General features: G+C 46.7%; 1 protein-coding gene across 3 annotated transcripts; it reads left to right on the top strand.

The window, feature by feature from the left end:
* The first annotated feature begins 694 nt into the window (after window positions 1-694).
* LOC146340378 (NXPE family member 4-like) lies at window positions 695-11,760 on the top strand. 3 transcript variants are annotated; one of them, XM_084860619.1, is made up of 7 exons: window positions 695-1,246; window positions 3,015-3,184; window positions 6,228-6,288; window positions 6,401-7,097; window positions 9,133-9,194; window positions 9,728-9,946; window positions 11,116-11,760. In XM_084860619.1, exons 2-7 carry the CDS (start codon window positions 3,071-3,073, stop codon window positions 11,649-11,651), a joined length of 1,689 nt encoding a protein of 562 aa, XP_084716745.1. In that variant the 5' UTR covers window positions 695-1,246; window positions 3,015-3,070; the 3' UTR covers window positions 11,652-11,760. The 3 variants fall into 3 exon arrangements, with proteins under 3 accessions (XP_084716745.1, XP_084716747.1, XP_084716746.1); XM_084860621.1 differs by lacking the exon at window positions 695-1,246 and adding an exon at window positions 2,011-2,123; XM_084860620.1 differs by lacking the exon at window positions 695-1,246 and adding an exon at window positions 2,101-2,266.
* The last annotated feature ends 6,767 nt before the right edge of the window (window positions 11,761-18,527 follow it).

The following is an 18,527-nucleotide window of genomic DNA, read 5'->3' as shown; positions in this document are numbered from 1 at the left end:
GCGGGGTGGACGGTACACAAGCAGAATCCCCAGACTGCCCTTCGGGCCCAACCTCCAGTACATGCACTCAACAACCTTGGTCTCCCGGAGACGGGGCCTGGTGAAGACCAAGGACTCTCGGTAGATAACAGCCACTCCCCCTCCCCGATCCCCAGCCCTCGGCTGCTGTGCATACGAAAATCCAGCTGGACACATGGCTGCAAGGGCTGGAGCAGCAGCCTCGGCCAGCCAGGTCTCCGTAATACATGCCAGGTCTGCACCCTCATCCAGGATCATGTCATGGATGAGGGAGGTTTTCTGGGCAACAGACCTGGCACTGCAGAGCAGCAAACGAAGGCCAGAAGATGGGGTCACGCCTCCCCCAGCCATCCTTTGGCTCTGGACAGGCCCGGAGCAGGGGACAGATACTACACATCTCTCCCTCGTTCCCCTTAGCTGGCATGGCCTGCCCCTAGCGCTCCGCCAGCGCCTGCCGCCCAGCCTCGGTATGTTCTGGCCCCCAACACTCCCCCCACTGCCTCCATCAGGTGGACACATGCCCCCTCGCTCCCGCCTATCAGGCAGGCTACCCACCCCTAAAAACACAACAAAATCCCCCCCAACAAAATAAAACAAACAAACAAAACAATTAAAATCCCCTTAAAAATGCCAGGCAGGAGTCCACAGGGAAGGCCTGGTGGCGGTGGTAGCGGCGGCGACGGCGGCAGCAGGCCCAGCGGCTGCAAGCACGCCTCTTCCCCGGTGGTGGTGGTGGCGGCTTCTCCTGCAGGCCCTGGCTCTCCCAGGCCACCTCAGCCAGCCAGCTTATGTAGCCCCTCCAGGGAGGGGCAGGTGGAGCAGCACAGCTGGCTCGGTACCTGGGGGCCTGGTCCTGCAGGGACTGGTGGTCTGCCAGGCAGAAGTCCACAAGGAAGGCCTGGTGGTGGTGGCAGCGGCGGCGGCAAAAGGCCCAGCGGCGGCAGCAGCAGGCCCAGCGGCGGCAAGCACGCCTCTTCCCCAGTGGTGGTGGTGGTGGTGGCTTCTCCTGCAGGCCCTGGCTCTCTATTAGCCTGCGGGCTTCGGGCCTTGCTCCAGGAGGGAAAAGGCCTTCCTGCTTTCGTTCTTCCTGCTGCCCTTCTTCAGCTGGGCTCTGTGTCTCAGTGGCTGCCAGCCCTATCTTGCAACCAGAGTCCTTTATGAAAGACGCCTAACTTAAACGCCGCACTCTCCTGTCCTGCCTCTGTGCTGTTTGTGGACTCCCTTCCAGGTAGGTGTCCCTCAATCTGGGGCTGCCTTCTCTGACAGTGACTCAGTCGCCCTGTCTGCTGCTGCTGCCCCAGCTCTCTTGCCCAGTTCCAGGTCCACTGATACACGGGTGGGACTGGAAAGACCCGGCCCTGTCTGGGACCCTGGAGAAGAGCTGCTGCCAACCTCTGTAGTAGTCAATACTGGGCTAGGTGGACCAAGGCAGCTTCCTAGGAATAATAATAATAATAATAATAATAATAATAATAATAATAATAATAATAATATCTCCATCTATATGCAAGTTGCGTCCTCCAACCTAGAAACTGCTAAAACAAGCTTTGTGTGTGTGTACTGTGTGCAGAGGAAACCCACTCTGCACGTGCCCAGGGATGCTCTCTTCACCTGCTTGCTGGCTTGGCATTGAGAACAAGGCCTGTCCTTGGTTCAGATATGTTTAGATGCCGTAAACATCTCTGAACCGAGAGCTGAGGCGTAGGGATGGCTGACATTACGCCACCTCCCCCCCACCCCCACACCAAACCCTTGAGCCCCGTAAAATGTAATCTTTCTTGCTCTGTAGAGACAGGTGCTGGGGTTTAAGTGAGACTGTCCATTATTCCCCCATCATTTACTTAGCCCGACTCCCAGAAAGGCAGCAGGCAGATTTGAAACGGTGCTTGCCTACCTTTATTTATTTGATTTGTACTCCACTTTATACCAAGAAAATGGCACGCAAAGTGGCTACTTTTGTCTCCGCCAGTGAAAGGCGTTCGGCACGTGCTCAGAGGATGAGCATGGTTCGCCTCCTGCGGCCCTCCCTTTCCCCTGGCCCAGCCCACGCCTGCGGCAACAAGCTCCCCGCTGCAAAGGAAGGAGCAGATGCACAAAGACAGCGGGTCTGTGTAGCCCTGCTACTCTGCCTGCTGCTCTCACCTCTTGCTGCTGCCATCAGGCAGGAGGGAAGGAAGGCCGGCCAGCCGGCCGGCCGGGGGCAAGAGAGAGGAACGGTTCTGGGGCAGGCCGGCTGAGAGCGAGCTTGGTGAGCTGGCCCGGCATCTGGGGTCAGCCTCGCTGGGCAGTGGCCAACGTCCTCAGCCCTCAGGAGGGCCCGCCGCTTCCCCTGCAGCCGACCCCCAGAGCCGGCTGCAGCCGCCTGGGCCTGGCACTCTTCTCAGCACCGGAGCCTGGCAGGCTGTGGCTGGCAACCAGCATTGTAATCCCCCCACAGTGCCCGTGGGGCCCAAACGTGGCAGTACTGTAGGGTGACAATTACTTTGGGGGCCGCACAGGCATAGCTGGGGGATTAAAATGGCGGGTACTAGCAGCAGCGCTTGTTGGGCAGGCCTGGTTTTTGTTTGTCTGTTTTGGGGGTTTGCTGCTGCCAATCACCAAGGTAAGGGGAGTGGGGGGAGAGGGTGCGGCCCACCCAAGGAGGCTGCCACCCAGGGGCCCATGTGGTGAGGGGGCTCCGAAGGCCCTTGCAATCTTGCCCTCCTGGCGAGTAAAGGATTAACTAGTTCTGGGCAGGGTCTGGCTCCAGGCCCCTTTGCTAGGCAAATGGATGCTTGCACATGCCCCTTACAGCTCTCCAAGGAAAAGAGCTTATTTTTTTCAGAAAGGGCCACTCCTCCTGTGGCAGCCATTTTGTGGTGGTGCCCAGCACAGTTTCTCGAGTTGCCAAAGGTGCCCGTGGCTGCACTGGGCCTCCCTCCCAGCTTCTAGCCATGTGAGTGTTGATGTTTATTGATTCCTTTGTTTCTTAAATTTATATCCTGCCTTTCTGCCAGAAATAGCACGCTTCTGCGCGAGGCCCTCCGGGGATTGCCCTTAAAGGAGCAGCGACATGCTTCCCACAGGAACGTCCTTGGCTCGTACCGTGAGGCAGGCGGCTTTCGTAGCCCTTGTGCTTGGAAAGATCATCTTCATCAGCTACGCGCTCCACAAAAGCAAGTCCGGGGTAAGATTCCTCTTTAACAAACTGTAAAGTGAAAGCTGAAACTCTAAGGCACTATCTGGGTGCCATCAAACATCCCCAGAGAGGTTTGCCTGGTGCCTACGTTGTGCTCTTTCCGGCACCAGGTGAAGGCCTTTTTATTTTCTCAGGCATCTTTGGCATCTTTAGCATCCTTGGCATTTTAGCATTCTAGTTTTTTAGCTCTGCTGTCTTAAATCTGCTATCGCACTTTAAATATCTGCACTGCTGCTAGATTTTATTCTGGTGGCATTTTTTATTCCATTTTAAATTGTATTTTCAATATATTGCATACTGTAGTTTTATTTTTTATATTGTATTTTCTATATTATATTATATTATATATTGTATTTTCTGTTGAATTTTTGTGGTTTTCGTTTTCTGAACCGCCCAGAGAATTCGGCTATTGGGCGCTATAAAAATGAAATAAATAAATAAATTAGTGTCTCTCTGTGGTGAAATTGTTATATCCACTTTGTAGCGCATGATGAACCTTAAACATAGCATGAAAAGCTCTGTGTTAAAAAAAATCATTTTAAAAAACAGGCTTTTGAAATCATCAGCATTTTGACATAATGGATTCCCCCACCCCTAATTTCTTTACTGTATTTTATTTCTTTACAAGATTTACATTCAGCTCTATATCTAACACAATTCTCGAGTGGTGAACAATAAAGAAAAAAGAATCAAAGTATGGAATTAAAATATTTGAAATCAGTTGATGTCAATAAAAGTGACAATAAAACCCTGGCTAGTCAACCAGGGAAGGCTTGTTTAGATAAAACTGTTTACAGCAGGTGCCGGAAACAAAACAATAGGAATTTCAGAACCAAGTTTACTAAGGGCGCAGTCCTTTCTTTGTTTAGACAGAAAAAAATCCTACAACATGGCTGGCTGGGGAATGCTGGGAACTGTAGGACTTTTTTCTGTCTTACCATGCATTGCACCCTTAGAGCATAATCCTGAGGGTGAGGAGCTCAAATAAGGGTTGAAGGAACAGGGTGGAAGGAACAGGGGAGGTGGGTTATCTAATAACAATTATAATAACAATTTTCACTCGAGCTCATTATTTTCCTCTTAATATTTGCAATACGTTTAATAATCATAACCCTATTTACTGAGTGCCTCCAAAGGTTAAGGCACTGTACATAGAAAATGTAACTATGCACAGTCTTATATCCTAAAGCATACTTGACACATAATGAGATTCTTCCAGTTAGCCTGCCGGTTTATTCCTTTCAATTTCTTTCAGAATACTCCTCAGCTTTATTTTACACTGTGTTATATCTATGTCTAATTGTTCCATCTGTGCCTTTAACTTATTAATGTCATCCTAAAACATATACTGTCCTATTGTTATTCTGTTGGGCGGTCTTTCCTCACAATAGTGCCTTTTTCACCATATCTTTCACCATATTGAACATTTCCTTTTTTTAATTTTAATTTAATTGTAATTTGCAAGTCCTGGATTTTTTGTTCATATCTTTTAACTATTTCCATCAGGGAAATTGTTTTGTCTTTTAATTTTTTAGAACCTCTTTCCTGAATTAATTTCCCTAATTTTTCCTCACTTTGTCTTAATTTGGTGCATGGTGGTTTTACTTAGGGATTGTGGCTCATTCATTGCTGTTGATATACCTGTCCTGTTCCATAAACTTGACTCATCCTTCTCAAAAGGGCCCATCCCCAGATCACAGTTCTCCTGGGCCATTATGCCACTTCATCCGTTTTAGCTAAGCCCTGAAATACTTCAAAAGATTTGTGAATTCTCCGCTGACAATTATCAGTGGGTTTTCCCCCCCTCTCCCACATCTCCTTATCTGCATTCAAGTCTTTAACTTTCAAAGATCTCCATAGGTGAAAGGTGAAAAGGAATATTTATCTTTGTATTTATATTTCCCTCTTCTCGTGCCCATGCATCAGCCACTCAAAGTGGCTCACAACAATTTAAATATTGTTTGGTGGTTTTAAATTGATGTGTGCTGCTTTCAGTGGTGCATGGGCATTGGAAGGGGGAATATAATTTTTTATATAAATAAAAACATCAATAAAACGTTCAGTGACAAGTACAATAAAATACAGAGAGAATAAAAATAGAGACGCAGATACCACAGATTAAAAAAAAAAAATGTAAACGAAACAGAAACGTAGTAGGCTAAAGCCTTCCAGAATAGAAATGAATTTACCACCCTTCAGTGAAAGACAGCCCAGGATGGATCCACCTGCATTGCTTGGGGCAAGGTGTTCCAAAATATTGGTGTAACTGCTAGGAAGGCACTAAATCTCGTCACCATAAATGAGGTCTCCACCAGAGGTCTCCTTCTGATCTTAGGAGCAGGCCAGTTGGTATTGGGGGGCTGCAGTCCCTCAGGTATCCTGGACCCAAGCCATGTGAGGTTTCAAAGGTAATCACCAACACTCTGAATTGCACCCAGTAGCAAATTGGACACCAGCTTGTACAGTCAAGGGAGAATCTCTCTATCCATGCCCGTTTCTGCAACTATTTGAATAATTGCTAGGATCTTGGCATTATGCTTGCTCCAGATACCACCAGTGGTCTGAAAAATCCTGCCCCTCTCCCAGTTTAGTGACTCAGGAAAACACTTTCATTTTATTTATAATATATTTATCATTAAAAATTGCCTAGGATTTGTGGGGAGGGGCACATAACTGTTTCAGCATTTTTATGCAATTGTCCCTCTCTGTTTGCTGGCGCAAATCCACCAGCTGGAGCGGAGTCCTGGGTGCTTCCAAACAGAAGTCTCCTAGCACTGCCGCTCAGAAGGCCTGAGGCAGCTCTTCTGTCTTCCCCCCTTCATGGATTTTCTCCAGTGAGGAAAAAGTGGTGGGAAAACATGGGACGCTTCTGAGTGGAAGACAACATTGTCTGGGCCCCCTGTAAAATTCCATAAATAAGGCAGGGTGATGGTGTGATAAAAGCCTCAACTGAAAGCAGCCCCAATGTCTGAGAAGTCAGCTGTCCCCATGTAAACCCTCGTTGTTATGTCTTTTTCATTTCATGCTTAAGTTTACCATCTTCAGAGGTCTCATGAAACAATTAGAAGCAAATCAAACTGCTGCAGATACTGGTAAGCACTTGTTCTTTTTTAATTTTCATAAACACATTGAGAATGATACCCTAGTATATCAGAAACATAGGCAGCTTCCTAATTATTAAAAATAATATTTGTTCAATCAAAGATGACAGGAGCACAGTTTGGCCAATGAAAGATGGCAGTGTAAGCCATACTAGGAAGGCATGGGCAGAAAAGGAGGAAGAAGTAAAAGACACCCTTACACAACTGGACCGGCTGATGCCCAGTGTCACTTTCACCCATATTCAAACCACCACAAGTGCCAAGAACAGCAAAGCCACCATATTACACCGCAAAGACCCTTATTGCGTTGGGGAGCCCCTGATGGTTCGGCTGGAGTTGTACGACCACGTGGGGAAGAGGAAGGCGTACGGAGGGGACTTCTTACGAGCAAGGATCTATTCATCGAGTCTGAATGCCGCAGCTTCTGGGCTTATCGAAGACTATAGGAATGGGACGTACCTGGTCAATTTCACCCTGTTTTGGGAAGGTAATGTCAGTGTTTCCCTCTTGCTGATCCACCCCAGCGAAGGCGTTTCTGCACTGTGGGCAGCGAGGAAGAAAGGCTACGGCAAAGTAGCTTTCACAGGCCGATTTTTAAATGGAACATCAGAAGTCTTCACTGAATGCGGTTTTAACATGACCACAAAGGCAGAACTCTGTGAGTATCTTGATGAGCGAGACCAGGAGGCCTTCTATTGTGTGAAACCAAAGGATGTGCCATGTGAAGCTTTCATCTCCCTAAAGTCCTACAACACACCCATCTCATATCTTACAGACTTGGAACGGAGCCTTTTAAAGAGGTATTTACTTGCCTGTTTACCCTTCAGATTTTTCAGTTTAGGACAGAACTGATCTGTGTATTTACTCCGTTGAGCCCCTGAGCAATCAGAAGGCCCTAGATAACTCCAGGTTAGATGCACACTAACATGAATCCTCTCTATCTCTAGGATATCTTTATCCTTATTTGAGAACCAAGTCAGCTTGGGACTACCTTATCTCCTGTCCTTCCCATAACGGGATGAACATTTCTCCCTTTCTCTTCTGCATTCAGACCCAGGGATGTGTTCATCTCAAATCATCAGTCAGTGTCACAATTCCCTCAGCCCCCACCTCACTTCAGTGCCCAAACATACACAGAGAGGCTTCAGTCTATAGCTTTTAATCCATTACTTCACAGGGTCATACAGATGAAATTTTTCAGAGAAACTCTCCATCTACAAGGAATGCCTTCAGGGGATCCAAATGGGATTTATGAGAGTTGCCCACCATTTGAAGAGGGAGGCGGTCCTGCTAGTCTAACTTAAGGGGGGAGCTCCCTCTCTCCTCTTGAGGCCTCTAAGCACAGCTTCTCATGCAAGGCCAATCCAGTAGACTGCCTATGTTCCACCCCTGCCTTCTCTCTCTTTGCTCTGCATCTGCGCCTGCATCTATTAGGTCAACCTCCTGTTCGCTGCCTCTCATGGGGGGGGGGGGTGAGGAGGGACCCTCAAGCTCAGCCATCTGTATGTTTGTAACCTGAGAAGCAGGCCTACTCATATCTGGACTAGCCTCGGAAAACACCTCCCCCATGTCTGATGGTTCTTCTTCAGAATCTGAACTGCTATCCCACTCCCTGTGCTCAGGAACACCCCTGACAGTCAGTGACATTGTGGCATGATGATGCGTGTGGGTGAGGCAATTTGAAAACAAGGTGCAGTGAGTTGTGTTTCCATCTCCTTTCCTGAGGGTTTGAGTGCTGGAATTAGTTGTTTTACAATGAAAACATCTATTCTTGCAAAAGCATAAATATAACAACTGCTTATGCCAATAACAGCTTTGGTGTGACTATGAAGCGAGACACCGCAGTTGTTACACATGCAACACTGAGTTGCAAAATGTTGGGGCTCATCTGTTGGGTGAAGCAAAGACTATTTCAAACTACAGATAGAATGGAGCTGTTCAGTCATGTTTCAGGAGATATTGGAGATGAGTGGTTGCACTGACGAAGGGACAATGGTTGTGTAGGCATATGGAGTTTGGTTTCTGTGATTTTTATGGTTTATCTATGTATGATTTGAAATTTTGTCTTACTTTGTCATCCCTCAACCACCGACTTTAGTTTGCTCATTTGATGGGAGCAAAGATCTACTCCACATATGTATGACTGAGGTAACATGACTTGAACGTATCGCATGGGTAGGGTCATACATTTGGATAAGTAAGTAAATAGCAATACAGGCAGTCCATGAGCCAGATTCTGAATTCACTTCAACTGGTTTTATATCGGGCTGTCACTATTATGTTCTTCTGCTCTACATCTGGAACACTATGGGATTATTCCTGGGGTATTTCAATGTCATTTCCCATTTGTATCCAATAGTGACGTGACATCACAAGAACTGCCTTCCTGGATCAGACCCAGATCCATTTATTGATTTGATCTGATTTTATTTGTACCTCACTTTTCTACCAAAAAAATGGCATTCAAGGCAGCTTACACAATTATCATTAACTAAAACAATAAAACAACACATTAAAATCCAATACAAATATAACAATTACAGGATTTTTAAAAAAAAAGAATTAAAAATATCACCCAGCCCAATAGACGCCCCACTTACAGGCCACAGGCCTTCATGAATGGCGTGGTCTTTGCCTGCCAGTGAAAGGACAACAGAGAGAGAGAGCCTAGCCTCCCTCAGGAGGGAATTCCACAGTCTGGGAGTGGCCACTGAAAATCCATCTAGCCAGGTCTTCCATTTCTGAAAAGGCAAGTTAGATGTGAGAATGAAGTGTGATAAAACCAGGAGCATTCTTGATGACTGATATGTTCTGATTTGCTTCTCTCTCTTCAAGGTCCAGTATTGGAGTTGAGATTCCTCAGACATTTGGGGACATTTATGTTCTACCCTCTGAAAGTGAGTTGGAGTTTCTGGTTTCCATCACAACTTTGGTGGCTTTAGTGTCCTAGCATCATTTCTGTAGGCCAGGGAATACCTAGTAAGATGGGCCATTCTCTGTCCATCCGCAATCCCTGGTCTGCCTGGGGAAATGTACAAGAAAGACTTTTCAGGCTGAGACATTTTAGCTGCCCTGCTGGTTCTTTATTGATGTTTTTATTTTTACTAGGTAAGTATGAAAGTTCGCAGGATCCCAAATAGTTATCATGATTAAATTGATTATTGTTATGGTGTGCTTCCTTCCTAGGACCTTTTCATAAAATGGTTCTTCCTTGAGAATTGGCACATAGTTTTCCAGGGGTAGAATTGATAAGCTGCAAAATGTTGCCTGTGAGGTGGCTACTTTTCTCCTTCCTGGGGCTTTGGATCCTCATTGATTGCCCCAGGCCCTGTATAGCCATTGGCATCTTCCTTTCAATGCTGGTTCCCTCACAATTCCACAGTCACAGGGTTTGTTTTCAGCTGGTTGTCACTTGTTTTTCTTTGACCAGGCAGCAAGACAACAGCAAGCATGAAATGTTGGGGTGGGGTGAGCTCCCCATTTCCCAGTGGCTTTGTGTGGCAGAAGCAATGGCATCCTGTTTTCTGCAACATGGCCAATTTGAACACCTTGGACCAAATTTACACCTGCTTGGAAGGAAAGGTGATTTACTTCATGGGAGACTCAACTGTGCGACAATGGATGAAGAGCCTTCAAAAGAGATTGAAAAGTAGGTTCTACCACTGTGAGATGCCACAACATAGCATTGTTGCCTGTACATCTGCTTGCCTGCTAGTGCGCAGAATCCTTTCTGTGCCCTAAACCTAATTCTTCCAGTCTTTCTTTAATGAGTTGGGTTTAGGAAACCTGTTGACACAACATGACTATATTATTGTATTGATGTCTGCTATAATTGATCTGGTTGCTCAAAGTAATATTATAGAAGTTTGCCTTGGATGGCAGCAGAGCTAAGCAAAAGCGGCACATTTTAGTGAAATTGATGAAAGGATGACCAGCAGAGATCACTCTAGCAGGGTGAAGCTGGTATCATTCTGACTGATGGTCTGCAAGAAATGGATGTATCTTCTCAGTCTCATGGTGTTATACTTAAGTATGTATGCATGTATGTATGTATGTATTTGTGTGCATGTATGTGTGCGTGTGCACTTATTTGCTCATTCACTCATGTAGATTATGGACAGAGCAAAAGGCAGTCCTGATGGAATTCAGTTTGGGAGAGGCATCTCCACTACCCTGCTCGGTGGATGGGTGTAAGCTAGACTTCCCCAACCTCATGTAATGTAAACATTTTGGGCTATAACTCCCATCATGCTGGCTTGGAATTGTCATTCAAAACAACTGGGAGACATCACATTATGGAAGCCTGCTGTAAATTATAGTTCCCACCACTATCCTCCTCATTAAGTTCTTCCCGGAAGGGAAAGAGCACCAATTCCCAGTGGCTTTGCAACTCCTAGGGCTGGTGAGTGAACCAGCACTGCCCTTCCATGCCACTGTGTAGCCATGGGGCAACTGAAAGCAGTGAAGAAGTTCTGACTGAGAGGAAACGTCTGGAAGAAGTTTGTCCTCTTCTCCATGTGAGATCCTTGCAGTGAGAGGGCACCCTATAAAATAGGGCTGCTACATTCAAAAAGAAATTACTGGAATTAAATGCAAATTTGGGAGCAGTAAGAACAGCTGATCATGTAGCAGGTAGAAATCTTTGGCTTGAAATAAACAGCATCCATTAGTCTTTGCATTCAATAAAAAGCAGCCATTAGATCCCAGATCACAGGCCAAATGTTAGTAGAGTTTTCACTCAAAGAAGTAGCCCAGTAGTTCTTCAGCATACAGTTGCTTTTTAAAGAACGTGATTGTGTTTCTATTTTATTCCATTAGCTCTTAAATACCTTTACATCTTTGAAACTAACAATCCCCAGACACTGATTGCTGTGGACTTTGCCAGACACATTCAAATTCAGTGGAAAAAACATGGCCACCCCTTCATAAGCACCTATGAGCACTCAGTGAAAGTTCACTCCTTCATTGCTCGGGAGATCGACAACATAGCAGGCGACAAAGACACGGCTGTGGTCGTTTCCCTGGGCCAGCACTTCCGCCCCTTCCCCATGGAGCTCTTCATCCGCAGGGCGATTAATGTCCGGGGTGCCATCCAGCGCCTTCTCCTGAGAAGTCCAGACACACGAGTCATCATCAAGGGAGAGAACATCCGAGAGATGGACATAGACCAGGAGCGATTCAGTGATTTCCATGGCTACGCCCAGTACCTTGCACTAAAGGACATTTTTCGGGATCTGGATGTCGGTTTTATTGATGCATGGGACATGACCATTGCATATGCCACAAGCAGTGTTCATCCACCAATTCATGTGGTTAAGAATCAAATTAATATGCTTTTATCTTACCTTTGTTAAATTACTAAAACAAATCCAATGTGAATACTGTAATTAGATAAAACAGAGAATTTGGGATCAGCAAAAGTGAGTATTAAAAAAAGCAAAGATGCCCATGTTGGTCCATGAGAAAAAAAAAAAATCTAAATCCACAGTTGGGCCATACCTTTATTAGGACCAACCAGCCACAAAAGGGTGTGCATGCTTTTTTGTTCTCCAAAACTCTTCAACAGAGCAGATGGTATAAAAAGCAGGAAAAATTAAGCCTGACGATGTGGGCATGACATCTGCATTTTAGAGCCAATCTCAAAATGGAGGCACTTCATCAACTATTGCATTAAGGTAGTTGATCCACTGCATTTTCGTGAGAACAGCAGAAGTGCTCTGCTGGACCGTAGCAAGGCTCCACTTAGCCCAGCATTGTGTTGCCAGCAATGGCTGTCCACTGCTGAGCAGAACGTCTACTGCAGAGGTGGATGCACCAGAAGAAGGCAGGTAGCTAGCCAGCCAGGCAGCCAAGCTCGAGCCTAGGAGCGGCCAGGCCATGGAGACTGTGGCAAGCTATGCAGGGCCCACCCAGCCTGGGGGAAGCATTGCTTATCCTGCCTTCCCATCACAGGAACCCTGTGCCACACCCACCAGTACCCAGAGGTATGGGAGCACAGCCACAGGCAAGGTAGTGGTCTGGGGAGGAACCACAAACACAGTAGCTGGCGTTTGTAAATGGTGAGGGAAGGGGAATAGGAGTTGGGCATCTGGGTGGGAAAGGGAATATAGGACAAAAAGGGTTCAGCAGGATGGGAAGGGGGCTAGGTCAGGGTGACTGGCCCTCCCTGGCCAGGATGGCCATCTGAGCTGCCTCCACCACTTGCTGGTCTTGCAAGACCAACTGCAGACTCCTCGGGTGTTGTGTGATGGCTCCCTGGTCCAGGGCCCCCTTGCAGTCTTGCCGGGTAGCCCTCAATGCACACACAGCAACGCACGCCATGCCCTGCACCAGTGTGCTTCAGAGGGGGCTCCCCAGCCTGCAGAGCACTGCCTGGATCCCCAAGTGCCCAAACAAGATGTGCCCCCGTCCAGAGGGCAGCCAGCATCCAAGGTGGTAACCGTTGGAAAATGAGAAACCCTCATGGCCAGCGTGCATCATTCGTTCCTGCACTGTCACCCACCCAAAGCCACGTTGCGAGATGGGGATGGGCAGGAAGAAGGACTGGACAAAGCCACCTACCCAGGGCCATCACCCCCTGATCCCTTGCCTCAGGGGGCCCTCCCCCATCCAGTGAGCATTATTGCATGCTTCCCTCCCGAGCCTCCTTGCAGGAAAGAGCTTCTCCTCCCAGCCCCTGTTCCCTCCTGGTGAAGGACAGGTGCTACCTTCTCTTTAAGCTGAGCTGCACCAGGAGGCAGCAGCTGCCTGGAGTCTGGGATGCAGGAAAAGTCCATTATGCCGACAAAGCTGCAGTCAAACCATGGAACAGTGGACCGGTGTGGGGAAAAGTTGTGCAGGTCACTCCCTGTGAGTAGCAGCTCCAGCAGTCCAGTCTGTTCCCCTGTATACTGATAAGGCCTAGGGTAACATCAGCTGCCTAACACAGTGGAAAAAAGACTGTGCAGGTTTTTGCACACCCAACATGTCATCTGCTACCTTGGACCTTTGGACCTTGGTCCAAGACCTAAACAAAGCAATCACAGACCAAGGGCAACCTCAAGGGCATCACTCATAAATTGGTGGTAGCCAGTGTATTTGTTTTGAGTTTTGGTAGTTGGCTGAGGATTTACGTAGACTAAAACGGCGAATCAAAAAAGGATGCAAATAGCGCCCGCTACGCTATTTGCGTTCCCCCTTATTTAATGAGTTAATTGCTGCCATAAACGAAGCTACTACCCTCAGCACACGCGACTTGCAACAAGATTTAGAGATTCATCTATCAGTGTCTCCTCGGCTTTATTAAAATTTATAATTCCAGTGAACAGATCCCCCTACAATACTTATCATATGTGTTCATGAGAACAGAACTGAAGTTTACTAAGGTAGAAAAGTTGCTGTGTTTGATTAACTTTGCAGTCCTAAAAGCCTCAGTCAAAGTGCTTATCAGATCTCAAATGAAAAAGAGTTTAAGCAAGGCTTTTACAGTTGATGTAGAGCTTCTGCTGTGTTTAAATCCTAAAGTAGCAAACCCTAAGGGTTACCCCAAATGGTATAAATTTGAAAAATGTGATGGAGAATGTATTGTGACATTGAGAGATGGGGAAAGGCGTAGAGTTCCAGCAGTAGCAGAGAGACCTGAATTGATACAAAAGGCATATCTTAGTGTGGGGCACATCTACCGGGGGCAGGGAGGACTCATTTGCAGTTACGCTGAGCAGAAAGTTTTGGTGGCCAGGCCTAATGGAAGGCCATTAAAAAGAGTGGGGGATTGATGACATCAGCCATCAGAACTCTAGCTAAAATCTCAGATATCAACAATAAAGGATTGGAAAGAGGATTATATGTTATAAGAGATCATCTAATCTCTGATGTTAGTGTCACCTTACATGACTTACAGACCTTGAATGATGTGTTAATGATTGGATCCATACATGCTCACATTTTGAAAACTGCTATTATTAAATTCAGGGAACGTTCCTTGGGAACAGCGTTAACATGGCTGTTAAGGAGTTGCAACAACAATTGGAAATATCAGAGGATTAAATGAGAATCATCCAGCGTTCCTCACAAGCTACTATTTTTCACATACATAAATATAAAGATGGAGCTTCTGCAAAGTCATTACCAAGTATCGCTACAAGGTGGCAAGTGCATTTTTTATTGACCATGCCCATCCCAAAATGTGTGTTTTACACTAACTGGGAATTTTTTTAATGTGGGTACGCTTGTTCATACAGGCCAATATTGGGCATTATCCAAAATCGGCACTCCCTTTAATATAGTGACTTTGATATTTGGCCAGCAAAGATTTTTAGAAACTTTGGAGTGTAAAGATTAGGGTTATGTATTTTGTAAAGAAATTAATGAAAAGCAGCCATGTGGGACGAATATAACAGACAGTAACTGTCTAGTTACTGTAGAGCCTATAGCAACTCCGTTTGTGTTTCTTGAACACCTATTGAATGGATCCTACATCATTTTGGCTAGCGAGTTTAGGTGTGGAATTCCAGCCCAGCAGACATTGGTAGTGACCGTAAATCAAACCACAAACTGTTTCGAAACTGATTTGTGGCCTCCCTTAAAGTCAGAGGCCCGGGTAGCACAAGCAGGCTTAAATGTGCCCAGATCTCTACTTCACTTTCCACTGCCGGTTGGAATTTTGGTTCAACTCAAGAAGACTAATATTACTTTATTTTCCACACAAGACAGCATTGAACAGGTTTTAATTAGTGCTCAGGGCTTTTACATTTGGATTTACATCCATGGGACTTTTTGAAGTAGGGACATCAATTAGTTCAAGCGCTAAAATCCGTGTGGCCAGCTGCCTCATTTGGTACAGAATATTGCAACAGCCACCACTCAGTTGAGTAAGTCTACCTTTGGTTCATTTTTCGACTTCCTCCTTTATACTAAACCAATTCTCATACTCCTAGCCTTTTCAACATTAATAGCCTTAATAGTTAAGCTATTTAGGAGGTAGATAAAATCATTAACCCTAGAAGTAGTTTGAGTGTTAGGAGAATATTCATATCTATTCCTATTATAACTTTTGTAGAATCATTATTCTAGACTATGGAATTGCCATGTGACATGCACCTTGATGCCTAGCCACTCACAGCTTGTGTTCCAGATAATCAATTCAAAACCCTTCACGCATACAGTCAGGTGTTTCCTGCTCATAACCCAGAGACTTTGAATGCTTCTCACGCACATCCTGTTTGTCAGCGTTGCCTCCGAGCACAGGGGAGTGGCAGAGTGGCTCAGATTCTGAACAGGAATTGCAGGAGGTGGGGGAGGAATTATCCCAGGCTTGTGTAGAGATAGAGACACAGACTCCTCAGGCTTCAAAGGCCCAGCTGGATGGAGAGGGCCTCTCTTTATACCCCCCTGTGAGAGATAGCGAACAGGGAGAGGTGGGGTTTGGAGAGTCTGAATTCTTAGACGCCAAGCGCAGACGCAGAGTCAAGAGAGAGATGGCATGGGCGGAACTTAGGTGGTCTGCCCGATTGGCCCGGCAGAAACAGCTGTGCTTAGAGTCCTCACGAGAGAGAGGGAGATCCTCACCCCACCCCTTAAGTTAGGGTAGCAGCCTGCCTTTTCTTCAAACGGTGGGCAACATTCGTAGCTCTCCTTTGAACTCCCTGAAGGCATTTCTTTTGTAGACTGTGAGTCTACAAAACTCACAGTTTGCATCTGTATAACCCACTGAAGTAGTGGACTAAAAGCCGAGAACTGAAGCCTCTTGTCTGTGTTTTGATTTGGGTTCTGAAGTTTACAGCAGGGGCAAAAGGGAATCCTGACACTGTCCCTTTCGATGAAGAGGCCACGATATGGCTAGAGAACCCTTGGTGCCTGGAAGTGCCATGAGAAACTGCTGCACTTTTGTCTTGGCTGCACATGAGAGCAATGAATTTGGGACACAGCATTAAATGGAGGAAGATTACAGTGGCAGAAGGTCTTGTATATCAATGGTCACATTTGGACTCTGAAATGGGAGCTTGTCTCATTGTAGACACTCCCCAAAGAGGAATGGAATGTATAATTTGTGATGGTTACAGACATAGTAATTGCTTTCTCATGTTTGGAAAAGAATAATTTTGTTCAGGAAGAAACAGTAGAATGATTATTGACACATTACCACCTACGCATTTTCCTGTAGAATTTTGTGTTCATAGAATTTCCCGTTGTTGTATTTTTTTCTGATTGGGAATCTTCAAATAGATTTTACCGGCCTTTTCACCAACGGTATCTTGCCACTTACCTCCTCACTCAGATGCAGAGTGAGCGGGTAGTTTGAAACACAGCCCAAATTCTTGTGATCCAAATCACAGCATTCCCTTAGAGGAAGGAGGGAGTGTGGCAGATCAAGCAAATCTTCCATATTTGCATGTTTCTAACCCTTACTACTCAATTAGGAAATTCAATAATTAAATGGCTCCAAGAAAATTCTGGAATTAAAAATGGGATCCCAATTAGGGACGTTGGAGAATCCTGCCACGAACTCCAATGAGGCTGGATCCTTTAGAATCCGGCCGCCCGGAGTCCGTGGTAGAATGGAGCAGTCCCCCCCGCTACCTTTTGTCAGCTGTCCAGTACGTCCGCTGCCCCATTCTGCAGCCGCCATTTGCCTCCCTACTGTAGCTGTGATAGGCTATGTAAGTATTTACGTAGCCTATCACAGCAAAGAGCAGGGATGCAAATAGCGTCCCCTATGCCATTTGCATCTCTGCCTTTTGCCGTGATGGGCTACGTAAATATATACATAGCCTATCACGGCTAACGGAGAGACGCAAATGGCAGCCGCTACGCCATTTGCGTCCCTGCGTTAGCCGTGATAGGCTATGTATATATTTACATAGCCTATGACAAAAAGAGCAGGGATGCAAATGGCGTAGCGGGCGCTATTTGTGTCCCTGCTCTTTGCCGTGATAGGCTATGTAATTATATATGTAGCCTAGCAAGGCTAAAGCAGGGATGCAAATGGTGGCCGCTAAGGCAGCGGATGGAAGTCTGGCTGTGGGCGGCCCTGGCTGGCACCTTTGCAGACTCGCCGCAGAGTGGAGCTGGCTGGGGAGGATTCTGGGGGGAGGGACGGATCGCCTCCCCCCCACAGTGGACGGCCCCACTGGAACAGGGTGAGTAATCCATACACCCCTAATCCCAATGCCTAATATCCCCCAGTAAGGGCTTCTGATTCAAGAAAAATTAAAATGTCTTAGCTCTGAGGTCTGAGACAATTGTATCAGGCAATTAGAAATAGATCATTAGATCCTTTTACTGTTTAGAATAGGGATGTCAGAGAATTCCGCCATGGATCTTGGTGAGGCCGAATGCCAGTGCATTCAGCCCCCCAAACTCCGTGGCGGAACGGCCTGCCACCCCCCCGCTCCCTGCGGATCCCTCCCGGGACAAGACTTACCTGGGACGGATGTTCCGGTCAGCGGCGGCGGCAGCAGCGGCTTTGGCGCAGCGGCAGCGGCGGCGGCTGGTCTTCCGAACGGTTGCCGCTGCCACCATTTGCAGTCTTCCCCCCCCATTCGTGATAGGCTATGTAAAGACTTACGTAGCCTATCACGTCTGGGTTAAAAAAAACACAAACGTGTACGCAAATGGCGGTGGCTATGGCCGCCGCCATTTGCGTTCCCTATTTTTGGTTGTCTTAGTCTATGTAAATATTTACGTAGACTAAGACAACAAAACTAAGGGGGAATGCAAATAGTGTAGCGGACGCTATTTGCGTTCCCCCTTATTTTCACCGTCTTAGTCTACGTAAATATTTACTTAGACTAAGACGGTGAAAATAAAGGAGAATGCAAATAGGGAAAATATAGGGGAGCGGAGCCGACCGGCAAGGATTCCGGAGGGAGGGACGGAGCGCCTCCCCCCCCCCCCAGCGGAACCCGGCGGAGCAAGGTAAGGGGGGTTTCGTACATCCCTAGTTTAGAAAGGAATTCAGATAAGGAGGTGTCAAAATATTAAATGTAGGTTTACGACTTTCAATTAGTAGAGTCTCGTAAAGTCATCAGGTCAGATGGGCCATCAGATAAGTGACCAAGAGGCCTAACTGGAGGCTGTAAATATGTAAGAAAAATAGGGATGGCAGAGAATTTCTCCCCGAAACTTCGGGGGGCCGAGCGCCAACATGTTCGGCCCCCTTAACAAGTTTCGGGGAGAAATCCTCCGCACCCCCCCACACACCCCGCACCCCCCCCGGGACAGGACTTACCTTCGCCGAATGCCCCTCCCGG

Source organism: Heloderma suspectum, chromosome 6 (genome assembly GCF_057233095.1).
Source record: "Heloderma suspectum isolate Gila_16-S chromosome 6, 16-S_ref, whole genome shotgun sequence".
Taxonomy (NCBI): domain Eukaryota; kingdom Metazoa; phylum Chordata; class Lepidosauria; order Squamata; family Helodermatidae; genus Heloderma; species Heloderma suspectum.
This window is presented reverse-complemented; position numbering and strand designations above follow the sequence as displayed.

What these genes read in the sequence shown, in the direction of transcription:
- LOC146340378 (XM_084860619.1), top strand. Translation starts at nt 3,071, where the DNA reads ATGCTTCCCACAGGAACGTCCTTGGCTCGTACCGTGAGGCAGGCGGCT. An exon ending in TCAAACTGCTGCAGATACTG is followed by an intron (nt 6,289 to 6,400) that starts GTAAGCACTTGT and finishes GTTCAATCAAAG; the next exon opens with ATGACAGGAGCACAGTTTGG. An exon ending in CCTTCAAAAGAGATTGAAAA is followed by an intron (nt 9,947 to 11,115) that starts GTAGGTTCTACC and finishes TTATTCCATTAG; the next exon opens with CTCTTAAATACCTTTACATC.